Source organism: Lucilia sericata, unplaced genomic scaffold (assembly GCF_015586225.1).
Source record: "Lucilia sericata isolate MDLA Ls3-8-SP2 unplaced genomic scaffold, ASM1558622v1 Contig000154F_arrow, whole genome shotgun sequence".
NCBI classification, from domain to species: Eukaryota; Metazoa; Arthropoda; class Insecta; order Diptera; family Calliphoridae; genus Lucilia; species Lucilia sericata.
In genome coordinates, this window is record NW_023994185.1 from 535,810 (window position 1) to 557,984 (window position 22,175).

General features: G+C 29.2%; 3 protein-coding genes across 6 annotated transcripts; all 3 read left to right on the top strand.

Annotated features, from left to right (window-relative positions):
- The first annotated feature begins 6,963 nt into the window (after positions 1-6,963).
- LOC119601296 (PI-PLC X domain-containing protein 1) lies at positions 6,964-13,430 on the top strand. 3 transcript variants are annotated; one of them, XM_037952131.1, is made up of 4 exons: positions 6,964-6,982; positions 10,690-11,977; positions 12,695-12,968; positions 13,036-13,429. In XM_037952131.1, the coding sequence occupies exons 2-4, from the start codon at positions 10,981-10,983 to the stop codon at positions 13,271-13,273; spliced, it is 1,509 nt and encodes a 502-aa protein (XP_037808059.1). In that variant the 5' UTR covers positions 6,964-6,982; positions 10,690-10,980; the 3' UTR covers positions 13,274-13,429. The 3 variants fall into 3 exon arrangements, with proteins under 3 accessions (XP_037808059.1, XP_037808060.1, XP_037808058.1); XM_037952132.1 differs by lacking the exon at positions 6,964-6,982 and adding an exon at positions 8,568-8,814 and having other exon boundaries at positions 11,042-11,977; positions 13,036-13,430; XM_037952130.1 differs by lacking the exon at positions 6,964-6,982 and having other exon boundaries at positions 9,090-11,977.
- Positions 13,431-14,366: 936 nt separating this feature from the next.
- Positions 14,367-16,894, top strand: LOC119601283 (zinc finger and BTB domain-containing protein 24). 2 transcript variants are annotated; one of them, XM_037952111.1, is made up of 3 exons: positions 14,367-15,035; positions 15,117-16,056; positions 16,295-16,894. In XM_037952111.1, the coding sequence occupies exons 1-3, from the start codon at positions 14,463-14,465 to the stop codon at positions 16,324-16,326; spliced, it is 1,545 nt and encodes a 514-aa protein (XP_037808039.1). In that variant the 5' UTR covers positions 14,367-14,462; the 3' UTR covers positions 16,327-16,894. The 2 variants fall into 2 exon arrangements, with proteins under 2 accessions (XP_037808039.1, XP_037808038.1); XM_037952110.1 differs by lacking the exon at positions 16,295-16,894 and having other exon boundaries at positions 15,117-16,260.
- Positions 16,895-18,600: 1,706 nt separating this feature from the next.
- LOC119601285 (nuclear protein 1) lies at positions 18,601-19,777 on the top strand. Its single transcript, XM_037952112.1, has one exon. It carries the CDS (start codon positions 18,842-18,844, stop codon positions 19,052-19,054), a length of 213 nt encoding a protein of 70 aa, XP_037808040.1. The 5' UTR covers positions 18,601-18,841; the 3' UTR covers positions 19,055-19,777.
- The last annotated feature ends 2,398 nt before the right edge of the window (positions 19,778-22,175 follow it).

The following is a 22,175-nucleotide window of genomic DNA, read 5'->3' on the forward strand; positions in this document are numbered from 1 at the left end:
AGTTAGTTAGTTAGTAGTTAGTTAGTTAGTTAGTTAGTTAGTAGTAGTTAGTTAGTTAGTTAGTAGTTAGTTAGTTAGTTAGTTAGTTAGTTAGTTAGTTAGTTAGTAGTTAGTTAGTTAGTTAGTTAGTTAGTTAGTTAGTTAGTTAGTTAGTTAGTTAGTTAGTTAGTTAGTTAGTTAGTTAGTTAGTTAGTTAGTTAGTTAGTTAGTTAGTTAGTTAGTTAGTTAGTTAGTTAGTTAGTTAGTTAGTTAGTTAGTTAGTTAGTTAGTTAGTTAGTTAGTAGTTAGTTAGTTAGTTAGTTAGTTAGTTAGTTAGTTAGTTAGTTAGTTAGTTAGTTAGTAGTTAGTTAGTTAGTTAGTTAGTTAGTAGTTAGTTAGTTAGTTAGTTAGTTAGTTAGTTAGTTAGTTAGTTAGTAGTTAGTTAGTTAGTTAGTTAGTTAGTTAGTTAGTTAGTTAGTTAGTTAGTTAGTAGTTAGTTAGTAGTAGTTAGTTAGTTAGTAGTTAGTAGTTAGTTAGTAGTTAGTTAGTTAGTTAGTTAGTTAGTTAGTTAGTTAGTAGTTAGTTAGTTAGTTAGTTAGTTAGTTAGTAGTAGTTAGTTAGTTAGTTAGTTAGTTAGTTAGTTAGTTAGTTAGTTAGTTAGTTAGTTAGTTAGTTAGTTAGTTAGTTAGTTAGTTAGTTAGTAGTTAGTTAGTTAGTTAGTTAGTTAGTTAGTTAGTTAGTTAGTAGTTAGTTAGTAGTTAGTTAGTTAGTTAGTTAGTAGTTAGTAGTAGTTAGTTAGTTAGTTAGTTAGTTAGTTAGTTAGTTAGTTAGTTAGTTAGTTAGTTAGTTAGTTAGTAGTTAGTTAGTTAGTTAGTTAGTTAGTTAGTTAGTTAGTTAGTTAGTTAGTAGTTAGTTAGTTAGTTAGTTAGTAGTTAGTTAGTTAGTAGTTAGTTAGTTAGTTAGTTAGTTAGTTAGTTAGTTAGTTAGTTAGTTAGTTAGTTAGTTAGTTAGTTAGTTAGTAGTTAGTTAGTTAGTTAGTTAGTTAGTTAGTTAGTTAGTTAGTTAGTTAGTTAGTTCGTTAGTTAGTTAGTTAGTTAGTTAGTAGTTAGTTAGTTAGTTAGTAGTTAGTTAGTTAGTTAGTTAGTTAGTAGTTAGTTAGTTAGTAGTTAGTTAGTTAGTTAGTTAGTAGTTAGTTAGTTAGTTAGTTAGTTAGTTAGTTAGTTAGTTAGTTAGTTAGTTAGTTAGTTAGTAGTTAGTTAGTTAGTTAGTTAGTTAGTTAGTTAGTTAGTTAGTTAGTTAGTTAGTTAGTTAGTTAGTTAGTTAGTTAGTTAGTTAGTTAGTTAGTTAGTTAGTTAGTTAGTTAGTTAGTAGTTAGTTAGTTAGTTAGTTAGTTAGTTAGTTAGTTAGTTACAATAACGATGATGAGGGAACGGTCGAACACTACCTTTGTCTTAGTTGGCTAATATTGACGTGCGTTTATTCATTTCACTCTTGTCCAAATAGTAGGTCCAGGTATGCACCCAACCTAACTTCACACAATATTTCAGAAGTTACAAAAACAACATGTGTGGTACCCACTGAAAACCCCGATATTAAATAAAGAATGAAATAGCCTCTAAATAATATTGTTTAGTTTAGTAGAATTTTGATATCAAGTACTCACTAATGTTGGCCAGTACACATCATCTCTGCAAGAAATAACTATATAGAACTATTTCGATAATCTCAAGTTTCTTTAAGATAAAAATTAATAAATAAAATTTTACTTTTTTCTACTAGAGTTCAATAAAAGAAAAACGTTTTTTTTTATTTTTAATAAACAGTTTCGTTATAATATATCCCACTGTGCTGCATTAGAATTAATTACCAGATTTTATGATAGAATTTAGTGAAACGCTTTGAAAAAAAAAAATAGCTCTCAGTTGAGTACTGATTAATTACTTTTTTTAATATTTAAATGATAGTAACATAATTAAACAAAAAATTATAATGTAGTTGAAAACAAAGTTTTTTTTATTTTCTAATGATCTATATAATTTGCCGTTCGTTTATAAATTGATCCAACACTATTACTCTTCTAATACTCCCCTGCTTTATAGCGCATTTTTATAGAATTATTAATTACAAACGCCCTCTAATCAAATTATTTATGGTACATTTTTCAAACCAATTATACAAAGTATTCAAATCGAAATAGATGTTATTATTCTTGCCCTTCGTTGAACGAACAATTTTCGAATTTTTATTGAAAATGTTTGAAACTTATATAAGGCTTGGATAAAATCTGTTTAAAAATATTACTTTTAAATCCTTTAATGCATATTTAATTAAATGTTTTACATATTTTATTTTAAGAGCATATCTTGATTTCTATCTAATTTATCAATTCCATAGTCTAGTCAATAGTATCGTCACTAGTCTATTTAATAGATCTAGTCAACAATATAGTCAATGGACTAATCAATAGACTAGTCAAAAGTCTAGTCAATATACTGATTAATATGCTAGTCAACAGTCCAGCCAATAGATTAGTCAATAGTATAGTCCATAGACTAGTCAAGTCAATAGAGTGGATATTAGACTACTCAATATCCTAGACAATAGTCTATTAAATGGGCTAACCAAAAGTCAATACGATACTCTAGCCAATAGACCTGTCAACAGTCAAAAGACTAATTAATAGTCTAGTCAATATATTAGTCAATAATCTAGCAAATAGACAAGTCAATAGACTGGATAATAAAATAATCAATATTCTAGGCAAAAGTATAGTCCATAGACCAGTCAATAGTCTAGTTAATAGTCCAGTCATAAGACTGGTTATTAGACTACTCAATAGTGTAGAAAATAGTCTAGTTAATGGACTAGTCAAAAGTCTGTTCGATAGTCTAGCAATATACTAGTCAGTAATCCAGTAAATAGTCCACAAACTAGTTTAGAGACTAGACTAATGTCTATATTACTAACTAGTCTATTGATTAGACTGCTGATTAGTCTAGTCAATAGACAAGTCAATAGACTAATCACTAGTCTAGTCAATAGATTGGTTAATAGACTAGTCAATAGTCCAGTCAAAAGACTGGTTATTAGACTACTCAATAATCTAGACAATAGTCTAGTAAATGGACTAGTCACAACTCTATTCGATAGTCTAGCAATACACTAATTAACAGTCTAGTCAATAGACTAGTCAGTAATTTTGTCAATAATGTACTAACTAGTTTAGAGACTAAATTATTGACTATATTACTAACTAGTCTAATGACTTGACTATCGAATAGACTTTTGAATAGTAATAACCAGTCTTTTGACTGGACTATTGACTAGACTATTGACTGGTCTATGGATTAGACTAATTACCTAATTAAGAGTCTAGTCGATAGACTAGTCAGTAATCTAGTCAATAGTCTATAGACTAGACAATTAACTACTTAGTCTATTGTCTTGTCTATTAGCTAGACTATTGACTAGAATGTTGGTTAGATTATTGTCTAGACTGTTAACTAGTCTATTAACAATCTATTGACTAGACTATTAACTAGTCTATTGATTAGACTATTGACCAGAATGTTGTTAAGACTTTTGACTCGATTATTGACTAGACTATTAACTAGTCGATTAACCAGTCTAATGATTAAACTTTTAACTAATCTATTACAAGACTGTTGACTGGTCTATTGAATAGATTATCAAATTGACTTTTGGCTAGTCTAGTCTACAGACTAGACTATTGACTAGAAAATTGTCTAATTAATAGCTAAATTTCCATTAGATTCGGTGTTAGTATGATTATTTGCTTTAAACGTCAAAACTAAAATCGAAACTACGTTTTTTTGATTATGCCAGTCTTAAAGTAAATGACATACATATATGTAAATTTTCTCCCTCGCTCTCTTACAAATCGTGGACAAATTAAAAGATCAACCTAAAAATCGTATATATACATATGTATGTACATTAGAGTGGGTCGGTCTCTATGGACAAAAAAAAAGTTGTGTCAGTCACCCCCTAGGATTAAAGATATGTTAATAACATTTCCAAAAATATAAAAATATTTTTTTGCCACGCCTAGAAATACCGCCCTTTTTGTTTTTTATATATTACTCCGCCATTTTAAGTCCGATCGTAACATATCATATATCAATATTTATGGCTTGGCTGTAGCTACATTTCACCCTTAGACGATTTTTAAATTAGACATAACATTCTATGCCCGACTTCTGATATCTCGGATCCTTCTCCAAAATCTGAAATTGTGGCTATACAGTAATAAAGAGCTTTTAATTATATGAAATATAGGCTTTTGAAATGCTCACTTTTATGCATAAACAGCTATTTTATAGATATTTAAAAATGTTCATATATTCATTATCAACCGTTATCACAACAAATAATTAATTTACCAGAAAAAACCGTCGAAAACATTTTTTTTTGAAAATGAATTATAAAACTGTTATTTTTTCAGTTACAAACCCTTCCAGATCCTACTTCCTATCAAAAAAGAGGAAAGTTTATTATATCTTACAGCACTATAGTAGTTTAGCTTTGTCCATCCGACTTGTAATCAAACTACAAGTCGAAATTTTCCAGATAATTGGATGCAAATAGGCTGATATATTTCATTTTACCCAAGGACGAAGTTGTTTGAATATGGATTATATCGAAAATGGATTATTCCCCTAGCCCTCATACAACCGTACTCCCCGAATAGGGCTTTGGAGCTCTTAATAATGGCTTCAAGGTCGTTAATTCCCTCTTAAACAGTACAATTAGGATGAAATTCTTCATATCTATCTCTTATAAGAACATAAAACCCTCCACCAAATGTTTATAGGATCGGTTTTGATCCTAGCTCCCATATATAGTCTCTTTCAGAAAATCAGTTTTTCATCAAAAAGTTACTCAAATAGTATATCGTCACCTAAAACGCAAACGGCCCTATCTAACATTTTTAAAATTTTACAGGAGAAGCAAAAAACTATTGAAATTGAAAAATTTGTTTCTATGAACGCGATTTATTTCTAGTGAATAAACAAATTGTTTAATAGTGAAACCTATTAGTTATTATGATAGTTGACAATGGCGTATATAAAAATGGATAAATTAGAATTTTTACCTTTAATATTTAAATGTTTTTGTAGATAGGGCCTTTTGTTTTTTGTCAATGAAATCGTTAATTTTGGTCGGAGGAGTCCAATTTTTTGTGTGGACATATGTTTTGATGCAATACATTATAATCAACAATAAAATCGATTTTTAATTTTTGGTTAGTTAGGGCCGTTTGCGTTTCAGGTGACGATATGGAAATTAAGACAAAATTCAATATAAATGCTATATTAAAACATAAATCATATTTTAGTTATGCTTATATGGTCGGCCATTCCCGATTATTCGTTTTTTATTAGTTTTTATTATTTAAAGAACTTCTTTAGAAATATGTAACTATTTAAAAGAATCATAAAATAAATTTATCACATTTTATAAAAATTAGTATAAACATTTTTAAAAATTCTTAAAAAAAGAAACATGCAAGTGGTTGTATGGAAAAAATGTTTTTCATACATTTTTGTAAAACTTTGCATAACACTTTAATTTTTCATCGATTTTTATAAAATAAAATGTTAAATTTTTATGTACCTACGTGATTTTGTTATTAATTAATAGAAGTAAATGCTGAATAAAATGATCTTTCTTTTGTTAAGATAGGGGTAGGATGCAATTTTTGTATTGTAAATTAATTTGAAAAAAATTGTTTTCGACCATATCCCTAACAAATTAATTGTTTGTAGTTTGAACTATACAGGTATTTTTAAATACCTGTAAAATAGCTCTTTATGCATAAAAGTGAGCATTTTAAAAGCCTATATTTTATGTAATTAAATGTACTTTATTCCAGTATAGTCACAATTTTATATTTTGGGGAAGGATCCGAGATATCAGAAGTCGCGCAAAGAATATGACGTCGAAATAAAAAATTGTCTAAGAGTGAAATATAGCTAAAGTCAAGCCATAAATATTGATATATGATATGTTACGATCGGACTAAAAATGGCGGCGTAATGTATAAAAAACAAAAAGGGCGGTATTTCTAGGCGTGGCAAAAAAATATTTTTCATATTTTTGGAAATGTTATTAACATATCTTTAATCGTAGGGGGTGACTGACTCAACTTTTTTTTTCGACCCACCCTAATGTACATACATATATGTATCTATATTAGCGAATAATTGGATGCCTCAATTGTCTATTGAAGCGTTCATTTATGTATATCTGACACTGTTCTTGTAGTGTGCTAAGATTTGAATCTTCTCTACATGATCTCTAAAAATAAATGATCATACTAAATCATTTATACAATAAGTTACACCATAAACAATAAAGCAGACCTAATTTTTTTATAAAGTATCCCAATCTAAAAAAAAAAGAGAGTCAATTTACAATTAATGATCCATCAAGGGGAGAAAACAGTATGAAAATACAAAACGTAGTTATGTCTATGGAAGTTACTCTCCCTCACAATTGAAAAGAGTGCAAGAAGATCACAAACAATCAGTGCAGCTCTGGGATAAAAAAACCTTTTAAATAAATTCCAAAAGATAAAAGAGATTTTAGTAGTGTATTGAACTTGCATTAGAACGGATTAAATTTTATTTAACAAAAGAATTAAATCAAAATTCATATTTAACAATAACAAAAGCAACTAACTAAAAATGAAATTCACACAATTAAATTAAACCGGAAACGGATATTATAAATTGTAAAACTATATAATTAAAAAATTGCTAGCAAAAACAAAAAAATAATAGAATTTTAAAAACCCCCATAACTTCTAAAAAAACAATGAGTAATAATTTAATTAAAACAAATAAGTTGTGAAGTTTTTTTTTTATTTACTCTAAAATTAAACAACAATTTTAAATGACGAACATTCAACAATTTCATTTAAATTATTAAAAGTTCTGAAGCGAAAATATATTAATGTGAATTAAAATTTAATTTAACGGTGAAGTGGAACTTTATTTTAACCATTTTTTTTTTTAATTTTACTAATTGCCATTAGCATATAGTTATAAGCAACTTCGATTTAGAAATCATAATATTTTTAACAAAATTTGGTTTTGATTTATTTTTACAAGTAACTAAAGTTCAGGATCAGCGGTAGATATAGTTGAGAAAGTCGAATATTTAACACCTTTTCTTGAAGCCTTGATCATCGCTCATTGCTGGAATATTGAGGTCTGCATGCACAAATTATGAAATCATAATCGATCAATTTATATGTTCTGATCAGTAACTGATCACTCTTTGTTTGGACTAGCTTGAACTCTACAATGGTAGTATTTACTATTTTAAGCGAGGGGACCTAAATGGATACAATTTAAGTCAAAGTTGAACTGCTAAAGCTAAATGCCTTGTCCAGTCTGCACTTCATGTCCTGGGATGAAACACCGGTTATTGTAATCGTGCAGTTCAGATACAAATGGAGCTTACATCTTCTATCGCTTGGTGTTTAAAGCGACATGGCCACACATCAAATTTGTTGACTCAAACGGTAAGTTTTTTAATTGTGTTAGTTAAAAAAACTCACATGTATATATGAGGTGTGAGTTTTTTTACTAACACAACCAAAAAACTTACCGTTTGAGGCAACCAATTTGATGTGTCGCCAAAGCGCTTAAGAAGATATAGTTCCCTTGTGTTAATCCTTAGTCTTTCGGTCATTTCCTCGACCATTTTAATCTTATACTGCATATCAGAGTATCTGTGTGCAAGCAGGCAGATGTCGTCCGCGTAGTCGAAATCCTTCTCGACTATGGTTGACTGTTTTAACATCCAAAGGCCTTATATTCTGTTCTGCCCAGGGTTGTCGGGTTTTCTTATGGGTGCAATTTTTAGACGGATCAGCTATCCAGTCACTCGCGTCTGCTTCTCTTTTTTATTTCTTACATCAAGTAGTTAACCACGCCACGTTCCGTCTATCTTTTAAGCTGTTCGTAAAAGTTTACCTTCTGATTCAGCTCGGACACATTAGTCGGCGCGTTGCATTATGTTATGGTTATTTTCCTGATATGCGTACATATTCTGTCAAATTGAGTTTTTCAGCTGACAAGAGCTTTCCGGGCTCTAGTAGATGATAGAAAACCCACACCGTTACTCCTTGGTTGGTTAGCAGCGTTGTCTGAATACAGAAAAGTGAGTCGGTTCGGTGTTTACACCTCTCCTAACTCTGGCCATCTTCTGGACATGGCATTCTTTGCTAACTTATCTCAGTCAAGATGGTCCCAGAAGCGTTTGCGTTTCAAATTACAAATCGTATCCTTTCATTCCATAAATCGACATTGGTTGATCAGTTTGTTTGTTATTGTTGTTTGTTTGTGGTGTCAGTAATCAAGTTCTTTAAGATGGCTAGCTGATTGGACAAGCTCATCCAATCCTGGTGCTGAGGCTGCTTTTCTATGACCTAAAAATAATTGTTTTAATAGTAACGGTAATTTTCAAATTAAATGCCGCTATGTCTATTTATTTATGCAAATGAAAACAGCTGTTTATTAATGAATAAATCTGGTAGCCTTGTTTTTTGTTTGTTTTTGTTCTATTAAATATTATAAATTTTATAACACATGTAAACAAATACGAATTTTTTATTTAGTAATTACGCAGCCTCTGCTAAACCAGCTGTAGTCAGCTAATAAACCATTTTATTTGTTAATGGTTTAAAATTTACTTATTTACATTCCATTTCTACCAGAAATTATTAGTGCCTTTAAATAGTTAATTAATTAACAATGAAAAATTGTTGGTGCAAAAGAAAAAGTTCAACTTCTATACATGATGATGAGTATTTATTTGTTATTTTATGTTATATTTATATATTATTGAAAATTGTTAAATGTTTTGTCATTAATTAATTTGCATTGAAAACGGACAGACTATAAAAATACATACTTTTTTCAAATATTTATTAACTTTACTAAAATTTATTTACAAAGAATGAATCTTATAATAAATAATAAACTTATCTATTTAAATAGAAAGAAAACTAAATTATTATGTATTTAATAAACAATAGAGAAATTTGTTTGTAAATATTTGCTAAATTTAACAAAGCATTTACTGACGTCATATTTAGAGGTTTTGTGTTTAGCGTTGCCATATTTTTGTTTTGTTTTGAGGTGTCAATCAACATTTGAATTAAATGTCAGTTAATTATATATAACGTATATGGAATTTTGATTTCAGAATTTCTCCATCACATCTGTTTTTTGAGATATCATGGTTTTATTGGTATATTTAAAATATTTTAACAGCATCTGATATGTCATTTGAAAGTTCATTATGTCAACGGATTAACATCTGTTATATACTGGCATTTGACAACATTTTTCCTTTATTTTACAACGAACTGCTTAAGTTGTTTAAAAATATGTTGTATTTGCTAAGATCGAGCTGTTTTAAGCTCTAGGTTAAGATATTTCAAACAAACTTTATTTTAAAGTTGACCATGTCAGTAAATTCCACTGTTGTATGGTGCACTTTGTCTGGTGGAAATCCTTACGATTGGAGATTTGTGAGAATCCATCGCGCATCAGCGCTAATGATAACAGGGTCCCTTCGTACTACTACATCAAAGTCTCTTTTTGTCATGATGAATTGGTTACCTATTGATCTAATAGCTCAAGAGGTTGCCCTCAACTCGGTCAGGCCACCTTACCATTATCAGCTATTTGGGAGAAATTCCAGATTACTGCATATTCACAAGTCTTGATGGTGGTTTCTGTATAGAATATACTGGGGCGGGAGTTTTTTTCGATCTTCCTGACCAATAAAGCGTACTTCAGGTTGAATTATCATTCAGACCAACCTAAAGGTTATAAGTAGTGTTTATACTACATCGCACTTGTTTCTAGAAAGCCGGAGCTCCCTAAATGCGGTAGGACTTTACTGGATTCCAGGTCATCAACAGATACCTGACAACACCACTACGGGCACTCTCGCAAACGTCAGCTCCTCACTAGCAGAGCACATCGACTTTCTCGGCATAACGCTTTCATGCTGCAAACGCTCGATTCATGATAAACTCCACAAGCTTGCGCACGATTGTCGATAGAGGCTACCTATAGATATAGATCATGTGGCCGATCTTTTATATCTATAGAAGTCCTACTTTAGTTTCCGAGCGCAAATCTACAGAACTTAACTGCAGTGATGACTGACCATTGGCTTTTCGGGCTCAATGCTAGAAAACTGAACCTACCCAGTAATGACTTCTGCAGGAGCTGCCAAGATGAAGGGGAAGAAGAGTGTATCATTAATTTCATCTGTTAATGTGAAACAAAAGTTCTAGTCCAAATTTAGTAAATACTATTCCAAGCTTTTCATTAAACAAAGTAAAACTTTCTCTAAAATAATTTAGATAAGGAAGAAGAAAGTAAAACTTTTTTAATTTGTTTTGTTTAAAAATGTTTCAACAAAGAAATTTAAAGTGTAATTTTGTAAAGTATAGATTTTGCAATTATGGTCATAACTGCCATTTGTAGCGACATTTGATTATTTTCTATATATTTGATTTAGTTTTGTTTATTTATCAAACAGTTGAGAAGTGTTTTATAGTAATTGTTTTCTGTATAAATAGAGGCTCGTCTGAATAGAATTGTTTCAGTCGAATGTGTTGACTTAAATTAAAAACAATTGGAAACTTTTCCTATCCAGTTAAAGACGAGTTGTCGTGAATGAGTGAGTCAGTCGTCAGCTCTCTTGTGTGTATAAACGAGTTGAAAATAAACGGTGTCACAAAATGAAATGATCACTAGGACCACTTGGACAGTTAAAGCTACAGAAAAACAAACTATTATCAAGTCAATAAACTAAACTAAATTAAACTAAAGACAAAAAACAATTTTTAAATTGAATTAAATCAAGTGTAGTGTTTACAATTATTCGGATTAAAAAAAAATTAAAGTAAAAATAAAAACAAACAAAAAAAAAGAAACTAAATTTGAAATGTTTAATAAATTTATAATGAAAAATGTAATAATCATTTTGATTTCCATTACAATTACACATATGGGCAAATGTTCGAGCGATGAATTAAATGGTGATTATACATATTGGGAATTGAGTGGAGAAACGAAATCGAATGAACAAGATACTTCAAAATTACGAATGTGGTTAACGATAAGTGCTCAGAAGCGTTATTTAGAAATATCTTGGAAAAATGCCCCTGCACATGAAGATGATCGTATAATTTTGACTTCCGAAGAGCCGGTTAGTTTTCAAAAACTCAAATGGATTCCAACAGAGCAACCGCCCATGGCAGAATTTAAAACAACAGAATCGAACAATATAGAAATGCAGGAGGGCAGTGGAGATGGTTTTAATCAAAATCCTATCACTACCACTACAACCACCGAGTCACCCTATAAAGCCAAAGATATTCACTATTGGATATCGAATAACGGTACTAATCCCATAGTAGCAGCTTTAGTACCTAGCGCCCCCTCATTGTGGTTTACTACCGGTGTTCCTTTCGACTATAACCTCTCACGGAATGTAACCTATGAGACCACCTCGTATGGTTATTGGGCCTCATATGTACGTGGCAGTGATGGTGCTATATTGGCTTCTACCAGTCTACGCGCCTATCCCAAATGGATGAATGAAATGCGTTCTATTGTGGGCGGTTTACGTTTTCGTGATCTCTTTATACCCGGCAGTCATGATTCCGGTTCATATCGTGTAAATTTTGATCCTTTAGCCAAAGAAACTTTAGTTACCAAATATTCTCTAACACAAGATGATGATATATTGGGCCAGTTAATGCATGGTATACGTTATTTGGATATACGTGTGGGTTATTATCGTAATACTCCTGAATTGTTTTTTATTAATCACGGCATAACGAGACAGAGACCCTTAATTGATGTGATTGATGAAGTAAAGGAGTTTGTGGAGAAAACAAATGAAATTGTTATATTTGGTTTAAAGGAATTTCCAATAGGTGAGTCCCACTATAAACAACTATAATCCAGATTATAGGCTAATCTATAGTCCAGACTATAGTCTATTCTATAGTCCAGACTATAGTCTATTCTATAGTCCAGACTATAGACTATTCTATAGTCCAGACTATAGACTATTCTATAGTCCAGACTATAGACTATTCTATAGTCCAGACTATAGACTATTCTATAGTCCAGACTATAGACTATTCTATAGTCCAGACTATAGACTATTCTATAGTCCAGACTATAGACTATTCTATAGTCCAGACTATAGACTATTCTATAGTCCAGACTATAGACTATTCTATAGTCCAGACTATAGACTATTCTATAGTCCAGACTATAGACTATACTGTAGTCCAGACTATAGATTATTCTATAGTTCAGACTATAGATTATTATATAGTCCACACTATAGATTATTCTATAGTCCAGACTATAGATTACTCTATAGTCCAGACTAAAGACTACTCTATATTCTAGACTAAGGATTATTCTATAGATTATTCTGAAGTCTATTCAGACAATATACTATAGTATAGGAGAGACTATAGACTGCTCTATACTACAGACTTTAAACTTCTCTATAGTCCAAACTATAGATTACCCTATAGTCAAGACTATATACATACATACATATAAAGGCCTCCCTAATGCAATCATTAATTAATCATTATCCATATATAAAAATCCTTTTACTATTATTGTTTTAGGTTTTGGCAAAAATTTAACGGTTCATCATAAACTGGTTAGTTTTTTGAAAAATCATTTTGGAGACTTAATAGTACATCCCTCGATCACATGGCGAGGATCATTGAATGATATTTGGTTGCGTAAACAAAATGTTATACTGGCCTACGATCTATATTCCGTGGTTAATATATATCCCCATTTACTATTTGGCTCCGTAGAACAGAGATGGGGTAATGTGCAGACTTGGTCAAATTTGGAGCGTTACTTAAGGACCATAAATGGTCAAGATATATCGTAAGTATACATAATTAAACATAAATTAAATAAACAGAATTAAGCTGTTTCCCTCTATTGCTCACAGTCGCCTCTCCAGCCGTCCTGTAGCCGATATGGCAGAACTAACACCCAAAACATGGGATGTTATAGTCAATAAATATGGTGGTTTACGTAAGATGGCCGATCGTATTAACTGGCGTGTCTCACAATTGTACATGAATGAATTGGGCGATAATGCCAACATAGTAGCGGTGGATTTTTATCGTGGCACCACAATTGTGGAAACAGCTTTAGATTATAATAGAAGAAAAGTTATATTTTAGTTAGTGAAAGTAAATGAAATTATTGCATTTATAAACATATGCCACAAATTGTTTTAAAACAAAATTTTATTATATTTTTTATTTTAATTAGAATTTATAAATGTAAATATGTATTATGGAATTCAAATGCACAACCTTTTTTAAAATAAGAATTTATAACCAAATTTTACTTGCAATATGTTTTTTTTTTATAAAAAATTAATATAAACATTTTTAATATGATTTGATTTGGTTTATTGTTGTAATATTTTTATAGTATAAAAACTTTAGTTAGTTAGTTAGTAAGTTAGTTAGTTAGTTACTTAGTTAGTTAGTTAGTTAGTTAGTTAGTTAGTTAGTTAGTTAGGTAGTTAGTTAGTTAGTTAGTTAGTTAGTTAGTTAGGTAGTTAGTTAGTTAGTTAGTTAGTTAGTTAGTTAGTTAGTTAGTTAGTTAGTTAGTTAGTTAGTTAGTTAGTTAGTTAGTTAGTTAGTTAGTTAGTTAGTTAGTTAGTTAGTTAGTAGTTAGTTAGTTAGTTAGTTAGTTAGTTAGTTAGTTAGTTAGTTAGTAGTTAGTTAGTTAGTTAGTTAGTTAGTTAGTTAGTTAGTTAGTTAGTTAGTTAGTTAGTTAGTTAGTTAGTTAGTTAGTTAGTTAGTTAGTTAGTTAGTTAGTTAGTTAGTTAGTTAGTTAGTTAGTTAGTTAGTTAGTTAGTTAGTTAGTTAGTTAGTTAGTTAGTTAGTTAGTTAGTTAGTTAGTTAGTTAGTTAGTTAGTTAGTTAGTTAGTTAGTTAGTTAGTTAGTTAGTTAGTTAGTTAGTTAGTTAGTTAGTTAGTTAGTTAGTTAGTAGTTAGTTAGTTAGTTAGTTAGTTAGTTAGTTAGTTAGTTAGTTAGTAGTTAGTTAGTTAGTTAGTTAGTTAGTTCACTCACTTTCAAGTCTAAGATAACTAACTCTTCCTGGTATTAGGAATTGAAATAAATGGTTTGAAATTGATATTAAATGATTTTAGTAATTTCTCTTTCCTAGCTAACGGAAATGAAGAAAGTCATCAGTCCGGCAGCATTATAACATGATTGAGACTATTGTGAATTACAAAAATGAAAAAACTAACAGCTGTTCAATGTAAACAAAAATAAAACACCATCAACACAATCAAAACAAATTAAATTATTCGGAAGATTTTTCAATTTTAAATATTTTTAAAGTGAAAAAGCGATGATAAAATGTCCGCAACAAATGATCACACCAACTTTACATCAACCGCTGCACTCCAAAGTCACCAATTATCTAAACGATCAACGACGACAGGGACAATTCTGTGATCTAATACTTGAACTAGAAAGTGGTGATTCAATTTATGGTCACTTTTGTGTGGTGGCTGCACAAAGTCGTTTTATAGGCGGCTCTCATTTCCAACAGAAAACTTTACAGTTTTCCATACATAATCCTTTAAAGGTGACAATTAAGAATTTCCAATGTACCGAATGTTTGCAGACTATAGGAGACTTTTTCTATGAGGATATGGTCACCATTATTAAGGAACATGAAACACATTTTAAGCAATTAGCCAAAATTTTAGTAGTGGGAGAATTGATGAAAATATTTCAAATACCTGAGGAATCAAATGAAATTATAGAAATTACCAAGGGTGAATGCAGTGGAATTGCAGAGGACTTAATTAAAGTAGAAGAAGAACAAGACGTGAAACAAGTGGAAGGAGTAATAAATGGTGAAACAACTTTTAGTAAAAATCAGAACATATTCGATGAAAAGAAAACTTATTTTAAGGTAAACCGTAATAGATATTAACTATGTATTTAAAATAATATTTTATATTATTTTTAACATCTCATTCCTTATGGATTATAGTTAAAAAATCCACGTTCCTCTTCCTCGAATAGTAAAATAAACTATTGTTTAGCGTGTGATTTCAAATGTTATCGCGTCCATGAGATGATAACACATATGCGCAATTGTGAAGCCTCTCATTTGACTTGTTCTCTGTGTGAAGTAGGCTTTTTAAGCTGGCGCGAGTATGATTTCCATTTGAGACGCCACGATGCCGATGTTAAAAAACCATTTTTCTGTTTAGAATGTGGTATACGTTTTATGACCAAAGCCGCTCTCACATTACACCACCCTAAACACTCTAAAGAAACACCCCATTTGTGTCCCCATTGTGGTAAGGGTTTCAAATGGAAACAGGGACTCAGTACTCATCTTCAGGTGCACAATGCTGAGAAGCGAATGCTTTGTGATGTCTGTGGTTACAGTACCACACACATGAAAGCTCTTAAATCTCATAAGCTAAGACATGCCGCCGAGTTCTTTAAATGTCCCCATCCTGGTTGCCATCATCAAGCAAATCGCAAAGAAAATCTTAAACTACACATCGAAACCCACAAACAAGAGCGGCCATTTGTGTGCGAGATTTGTGGTTGTAAATTTAGTTTGTCGAAAAATCTCAAACGTCATGCCATGAAACATTCATCCGATAATATTAGTAAATTTAAATGTCAACTATGTTCTTTTAGCAGTCATCGTTCCGATAAACTAAAAGAGCATGTACAACGTGTGCATACCGAGAAGGCCATGCAATTAGAATTACCGGAAATAGTTGAAAATGCTTTCGAATCAAAAACCGATTTAGATGAATTTACTTTGCCAAGTTTACCTTCTGATATGGATTCTCAAAAATCAGATGAAGATCTTAAAATGGCAACTAAGGAAAAGGATAAGAAAAAAGTTCGCAAAAGATGTGTTCGGAAAACGGTGATGGAAAGAAAATTAAAGCCTATAGTGCCAAAAGGTAAAGTTGTATTGATAAATGTTAGTAAAATTTAAATGAAGTTTTTGTAAGGTATTTGCATGTGTTAAGAGCTTAGTAGATGTAGGTAATGTTTATAATAATTATTAATAAATATACGTATTAGTGTTTTCAAAAAATTTCTTTAAAACATCTATTTTTATGAAAAAAAAAGATTTTATGTTTATATCTGAAAAATTGGCAATATTAAGAAAATTATTTACCGTTAAATTCATTACAGGAATACACAATCATCGGTTGAAATCCGTCTAAATTTGCTTCGAATTTAATCTAACAGCAAAGTTAAACCATGTTTAACTGAGTAGTTACAAACTCATGTTATGGAATTTGAAGCCGAATAACGGCATTTGGAAGTGATCGAAATCCCAATAGAATTTAAATAGAGATTTCAAACGCTTTCTAATGCAGTAATTTGTAACCTGATTATAAATTGCTGTTTAGTCTTCAACTCAAAAACCCATCCTTAATCGGTTTTTAACATTGAATTAAAATTTATACCTATACAAAATCTTTTTTCAATAAAAGTAATAAATGATCAGCAAATTTTATATTACTTCTCTAATTTCCATTAAAAAAATATAAAATACAAACTGAATACGTTAACGTTTTCTAGAAATAACAAAACGTTAGCATATACTTCTCTCTTTGCTCACAACTGGTTTTAAAAATAAGCAAAATAAATAAAGAAATAATAATAATAAGCAAAACAAACTAGACTAAAACAAAAACTTGAATAATGACTCATATGCAGAAATTTTAGGAAAACACCTTTTATCTGTTGTTATTAAACAAATTGCAAAAATAAATATTATGAAAATAACATTGAATATTTCATAATCAAATTAAATGGAAAAATTAAAATTTAATAGAAACAAATATTTGATAAAAGCTAAAATGGAACAAAATTAAAAACATTAAAAGAAACCGGTCAATTTCTATGGTTTTCTAGACGTACATACAAACAAACCAAGCAATTTTTGTAAACAATAAAACCAAACCAATGAACTGCAAAAACAAAAATAATAAAAACAACACTCTTTAGTGGAAGAAGAAGAGCACAAAACCGCAGCATAAAATGTAAACAAAATAAATAGATTTCAGAGAGAAAGTTATCGTTAGAAAAATTCAAATATATAGTACATATAATACATATAATTGTATATATTTATGTTACAATAAAAGAGAGAGGAACCGCATACATACAAAATAATTATCACATAATTTTTATAAAATAAGCAAAAAAAAAAAAACAAACAAAAACTTAATGTTACGTGTCGTTTGTTTTTTTTTAACACAAAATAATTAAGAAAGCAATAAGAATTTTTGAAAAACACAAAATCAGAAAATGCGCATTAATTTTTATTCACACAAATGGAAGTACAATGTTAAATTAACACTAACGAAAACCAGATGTGTTATTTGTGTACATACTACATTTCTTAAAGACTTAATGCCATTCTATTGATATCTATGCTCCTGGTCTTGCAGGCGTTAAAATCAACTCAGTTAACACGACCCCATTCAGAGATTGTTGTCAAGTCGTGTTTGAGCGGTTCATTTATATTATGCTTCATTGACCCAATCTCTAGAGGACTTGGCATATAATTGAATAAACGAGTAGATAGAGTTGGAAGTTTAACATAGAAGGTCATTTATGAAAATAATAAATATAGTAGGAGAAAGATGGATCCTTGAGGTATTCTTAAATTATTCTTGAACTGATTTGATTAGATCCCATCAATAACAACTCGTATAGTGCGATCTCTGAGAAAGCTCGAAATGAATCGAGTGAAATTATTAACGATACCAAATACAATTAATTTTGGAAATATCTAGAGCCACCAAAATCGTGAATGGAATGACATAATTTTTTTTGGCAAGGAAGGCCATTAGGTCTCCCGTAGACCAAAGGTTTTGTTGCCTCTAGGAGCAGCTAGGATCCTAGCACGAAGTCGTATAGAGCTGTTTCGCGTCTAGCAAACAAAGACCTCGCCGTTTTACGCAGCATTTCAGTTTGGTCGTTGATGAAAGCTTTCTATGTGGAAATGAAAATTTAAGTTATCGATACATTTTCTATAAAAATTTTAAATAATCGATAAATTTTCTATAGAAAATTCAAACTATCGATAAATTTTCTATAGAAAAATATGGCAACGATTAATTTCTTAACAATAATTAAAGCCGTCAATAAAATTTCAATTTATTCATCGATAAATTTAAGTTACCAATAATTTTTCTATGCAAAATTTAACTTATCGATAAATATTTAATAAAAACTTATTTAAAAAACTATAGTTTCCTTCTTTTAACAAGTTTTTTTCCTTTAACAAACAATTCCAACGGTATGTATAGTGTTAATTTAAATCAAAACAAAAAAACATACGTTTACCTAAAAGAGAGAACCGAAAACGAGGGCTGAATAGATAAGAGAGGACATTTATTATTTAGTATAGCTTTAATAGAGTGTTAGTATTATGCTCGCTCATTTATTTTTACCGTTGCACTGGGGGTATATATAAAAGTCCGATGTAGTACGCAAAACAAGTTTAATTGTGAAAAATACTCTGTGTATTGAAGGACTGTTAAAAAAGTCTGCGTTTAAATTTGTTTGAAAAAAAAAAAAACAAAAGCCATATAGTATAATTAATTTATTTCTTTTACAAAAGAAAATAAAAATAAAAGCGCAAAAAGTTATCTAAAGTGATATAAAGAAAAAGTAAACTACTTCACAATACTGAGCGAAATAAAAACCAAGCAGAACAACAAGATGTCTGAAGCTTATTTTGATGCTTATGATCATTATAACTATGACCAGGACAAATACGTCTTTTCGGCACATAGTGGCAAATATCGTTCCAAAAAGGAGGTTAATGAACACAGTAATCATTTCGATCCTAGTGGACATTCCAGAAAACTTTTAACCAAATTCATGAATACCAATAACAATAGAAAACTTGCCTGTGCTGGACACAAAAATTGATGCGACATCGTCACAAAAGAAAGCAAACACTGAGATATTGAAGAAAAAGTAAAAGAAGAAAAAAAGTACATAAAAACAAAAGGAAGTTGAAGAAATAAATTGAAAGTAAAAAAAGGAAGGAAAAAGGAATACTACGTGTATACAAAACAGAAAGTAACAGAAAAAAAGAAAGGAGTTCTACTAAAAATATAGAAAGTACCCTCAACAAAAAAAAGCCTAAATACACATTGGAAAAGTTTAAAGTCTAAAAAAAAGAAAATCTCTTTATAAAAACTAAAAAATTTTTCTTTATTAAATTTATTAAATAAGGAGATACTGGTGGCTACATTTATAGCTTAGCACTGCTATGCAGTGCTAGACTATTATTTGTAGCCCCCACAATTCTCGCTCTCTAACTTAATCCAAAAATTTAACAAAATTTTCCTTTAATTCATATTTTCTCTAGATTTTTAGGCATTATTATTGTTTTTCATTTTTTATACAAATAATTTATTATTATTATTTTTTTTTTTAATTTAGTTGTAAAAACTTTTGCGATTTATAAATAATTTTTTGTCAACAATTTATGAAATCACAGTAGTTTTTGCAAAACCCCATGTATTTCTCTACTACTATTATTATTATTAATTCCTTATATTATAATTTGATAAGTAAAGAATATTGCACTAATTATGTCTCATTATAATATAAATAATAAAAATACAGTTAAATTTAAAAATAACATATAAATTGTGTTTGTTTTTATTTAATCTCATTTAGTTATCGGTTTTTAATAATACAGCGAGTTTGGCCTTTACATTTAATATCTCTTGTTAAACAGTTATTGCACTTTTATAAATCATTGTTTTTTTCATTTTGAAGTGCATTCTTTTTTAAAAATGGTGGCTTTGTGCTGCAACAAACCTTTTTTTGTTTTTATAATAGTACGAGTTATTTATTTTCCATACTCTTTTTATATTTTTATTATTATTCTCTTTATTATTTTTATTGTTGCTGTTTTTTTTAGTGTGGGGGTTTAGTGCAATATTTAGTTTGTTTTGTTTTTAGTTTTCTTTGTTATTATTTTGAATTCTGTATAAGAGTGTGTGTATGTATGTATGTGTTTTATATCTACATATAAATTTATTTTTAATATGACCTCGTCTAGTTTTAGACAAACAGGAATCTAAACAAAAAAGGTTACCAAAACAAATGTAAACAATGAAAACATATAAAATTTTAAATCAGAAAAAGAAAATTCTGTATACCTACAATCAAAGAAAACTTTGATTTATCTATATAAAATGAAACAAATCCTACAATTTGAACTTTAGTCAAGAAACTTTCCCGCAAGTTATCGTAGATACAATAGGTATATTTAAAAAAAATGGTTACATTTTTAAGATATCAGTAAATTTTCTTTACAAAACTCAATTTATTGAAATATTTTTAATTGTAAATTCAAGTTATCGATAAATTTTTTAATTTTTTAATTTTGTAAAAAAAGTTATCGATAAATCTTATTCAGAAAATTCTAGTTATCAAACAATTTTCTTATAATTTGCTATGCAAAATTCATTAAAAACAGCCAAATCTATATAAATTAACAATATTCAAAGTGGTTTATTACAACCAATTAATTTCACTACATTAGAAATTGTTTTGAAAACATTTGATTTGTAATTGACCCACACTAGTGCAATCACATTAAAACAAAATATTTCGTTTATAATTAGTACCTATATAGGTACATACATATAGGTATAAATAATTTTATTTACAACGCATAAAATGTTGATACATACATACATATGTATGTATATTGATGTAAATCAGTATTTTAGAAAAGTTTATAGGTAGTTTTTGTCTATGAAAAGTGCATTAGATATATATATGTATGTAAATATGTACATACATACATTCATATGCATATTAATATTATACATACATATATAATAAATATGACCCCAAACTTTCAAATGTATAATATTAAATATGTACTACATACATCCATACATATGTATGTATGTATGCAATGGTTTTTCAATGCCTCCCACATTCCTAACCGATAATCAAAATAACATATTTGTATTGATTAAAAAATCCGAAGAAATAGTAACATTAAACCCTATAATGATAACTTTTTACATAGAAATATAATTTTAAAATATTAGACATGAAATTTTCCAGATTTTTTCCACACCATGTTTAAAGTTCTTTTTTTCCAATAATTTCTTCTAGAAATTTCTTATAGTATAGAAGTGTATTCTCTAAAGACTCGTGTGTTTTTACACATTTCATGGTAAACTGGTATCTTAGACGAAATGCATGAATTGCATAATGAAAAAAAAAACACTTAAAATAAAAGCAATCAAAAGTTTTCATATGAAAAGGCCGGTTTATGTATAAACAAACAAACAAAAATCTTATACAAAAAAGACAAACACTTTTTCGTCGACTGATTGCGGTGGTGTTACAAAACAGCATATAAAATAAAAAAAATTCCATTACAATTGATTCCTTATCAAGAAGAAATCTTTTCTTATAGAAAAATAAATAAATGAATGTAGATATTACATTATAAAAATACAAATGTGCCACACACAATTATGTATTTGGTAAATTTATAAAATAATATATTCTACACGTATAAAAATACGTAATATTGTTATTATTATAATTTAAAAGTAAAATCTATCTATCTATCTATCTATCTATCTATCTATCTATCTATCTATCTATCTATCTATCTATCTAATCTATCTATCTATCTATCTATCTATCTATCTATCTATCTATCTATCTATCTATCTATCTATCTATCTATCTATCTATCTATCTATCTATCTATCTATCTATCTATCTATCTATCTATCTATCTATCTATCTATCTATCTATCTATCTATCTATCTATCTATCTATCTATCTATCTATCTATCTATCTATCTATCTATCTATCTATCTATCTACTATCTATCTATCTATCTATCTATCTATCTATCTATCTATCTATCTATCTATCTATCTATCTATCTATCTATCTATCTATCTTCTATCTATCTATCTATCTATCTATCTATCTATCTATCTACTATCTATCTATCTATCTATCTATCTATCTATCTATCTATCTATCTATCT

Bases quoted from the DNA above. Each gene is read 5' to 3' on its own strand.
- LOC119601283 (XM_037952110.1), top strand. From the start codon at position 14,463: ATGATAAAATGTCCGCAACAAATGATCACACCAACTTTACATCAACCG. The intron at 15,036-15,116 runs GTAAACCGTAAT...TATGGATTATAG, and splicing joins AAAAGAAAACTTATTTTAAG to TTAAAAAATCCACGTTCCTC.
- LOC119601285 (XM_037952112.1), top strand. From the start codon at position 18,842: ATGTCTGAAGCTTATTTTGATGCTTATGATCATTATAACTATGACCAG.
- LOC119601296 (XM_037952131.1), top strand. From the start codon at position 10,981: ATGTTTAATAAATTTATAATGAAAAATGTAATAATCATTTTGATTTCC. The intron at 11,978-12,694 runs GTGAGTCCCACT...TTATTGTTTTAG, and splicing joins TTTAAAGGAATTTCCAATAG to GTTTTGGCAAAAATTTAACG. The intron at 12,969-13,035 runs GTAAGTATACAT...TATTGCTCACAG, and splicing joins ATAAATGGTCAAGATATATC to TCGCCTCTCCAGCCGTCCTG.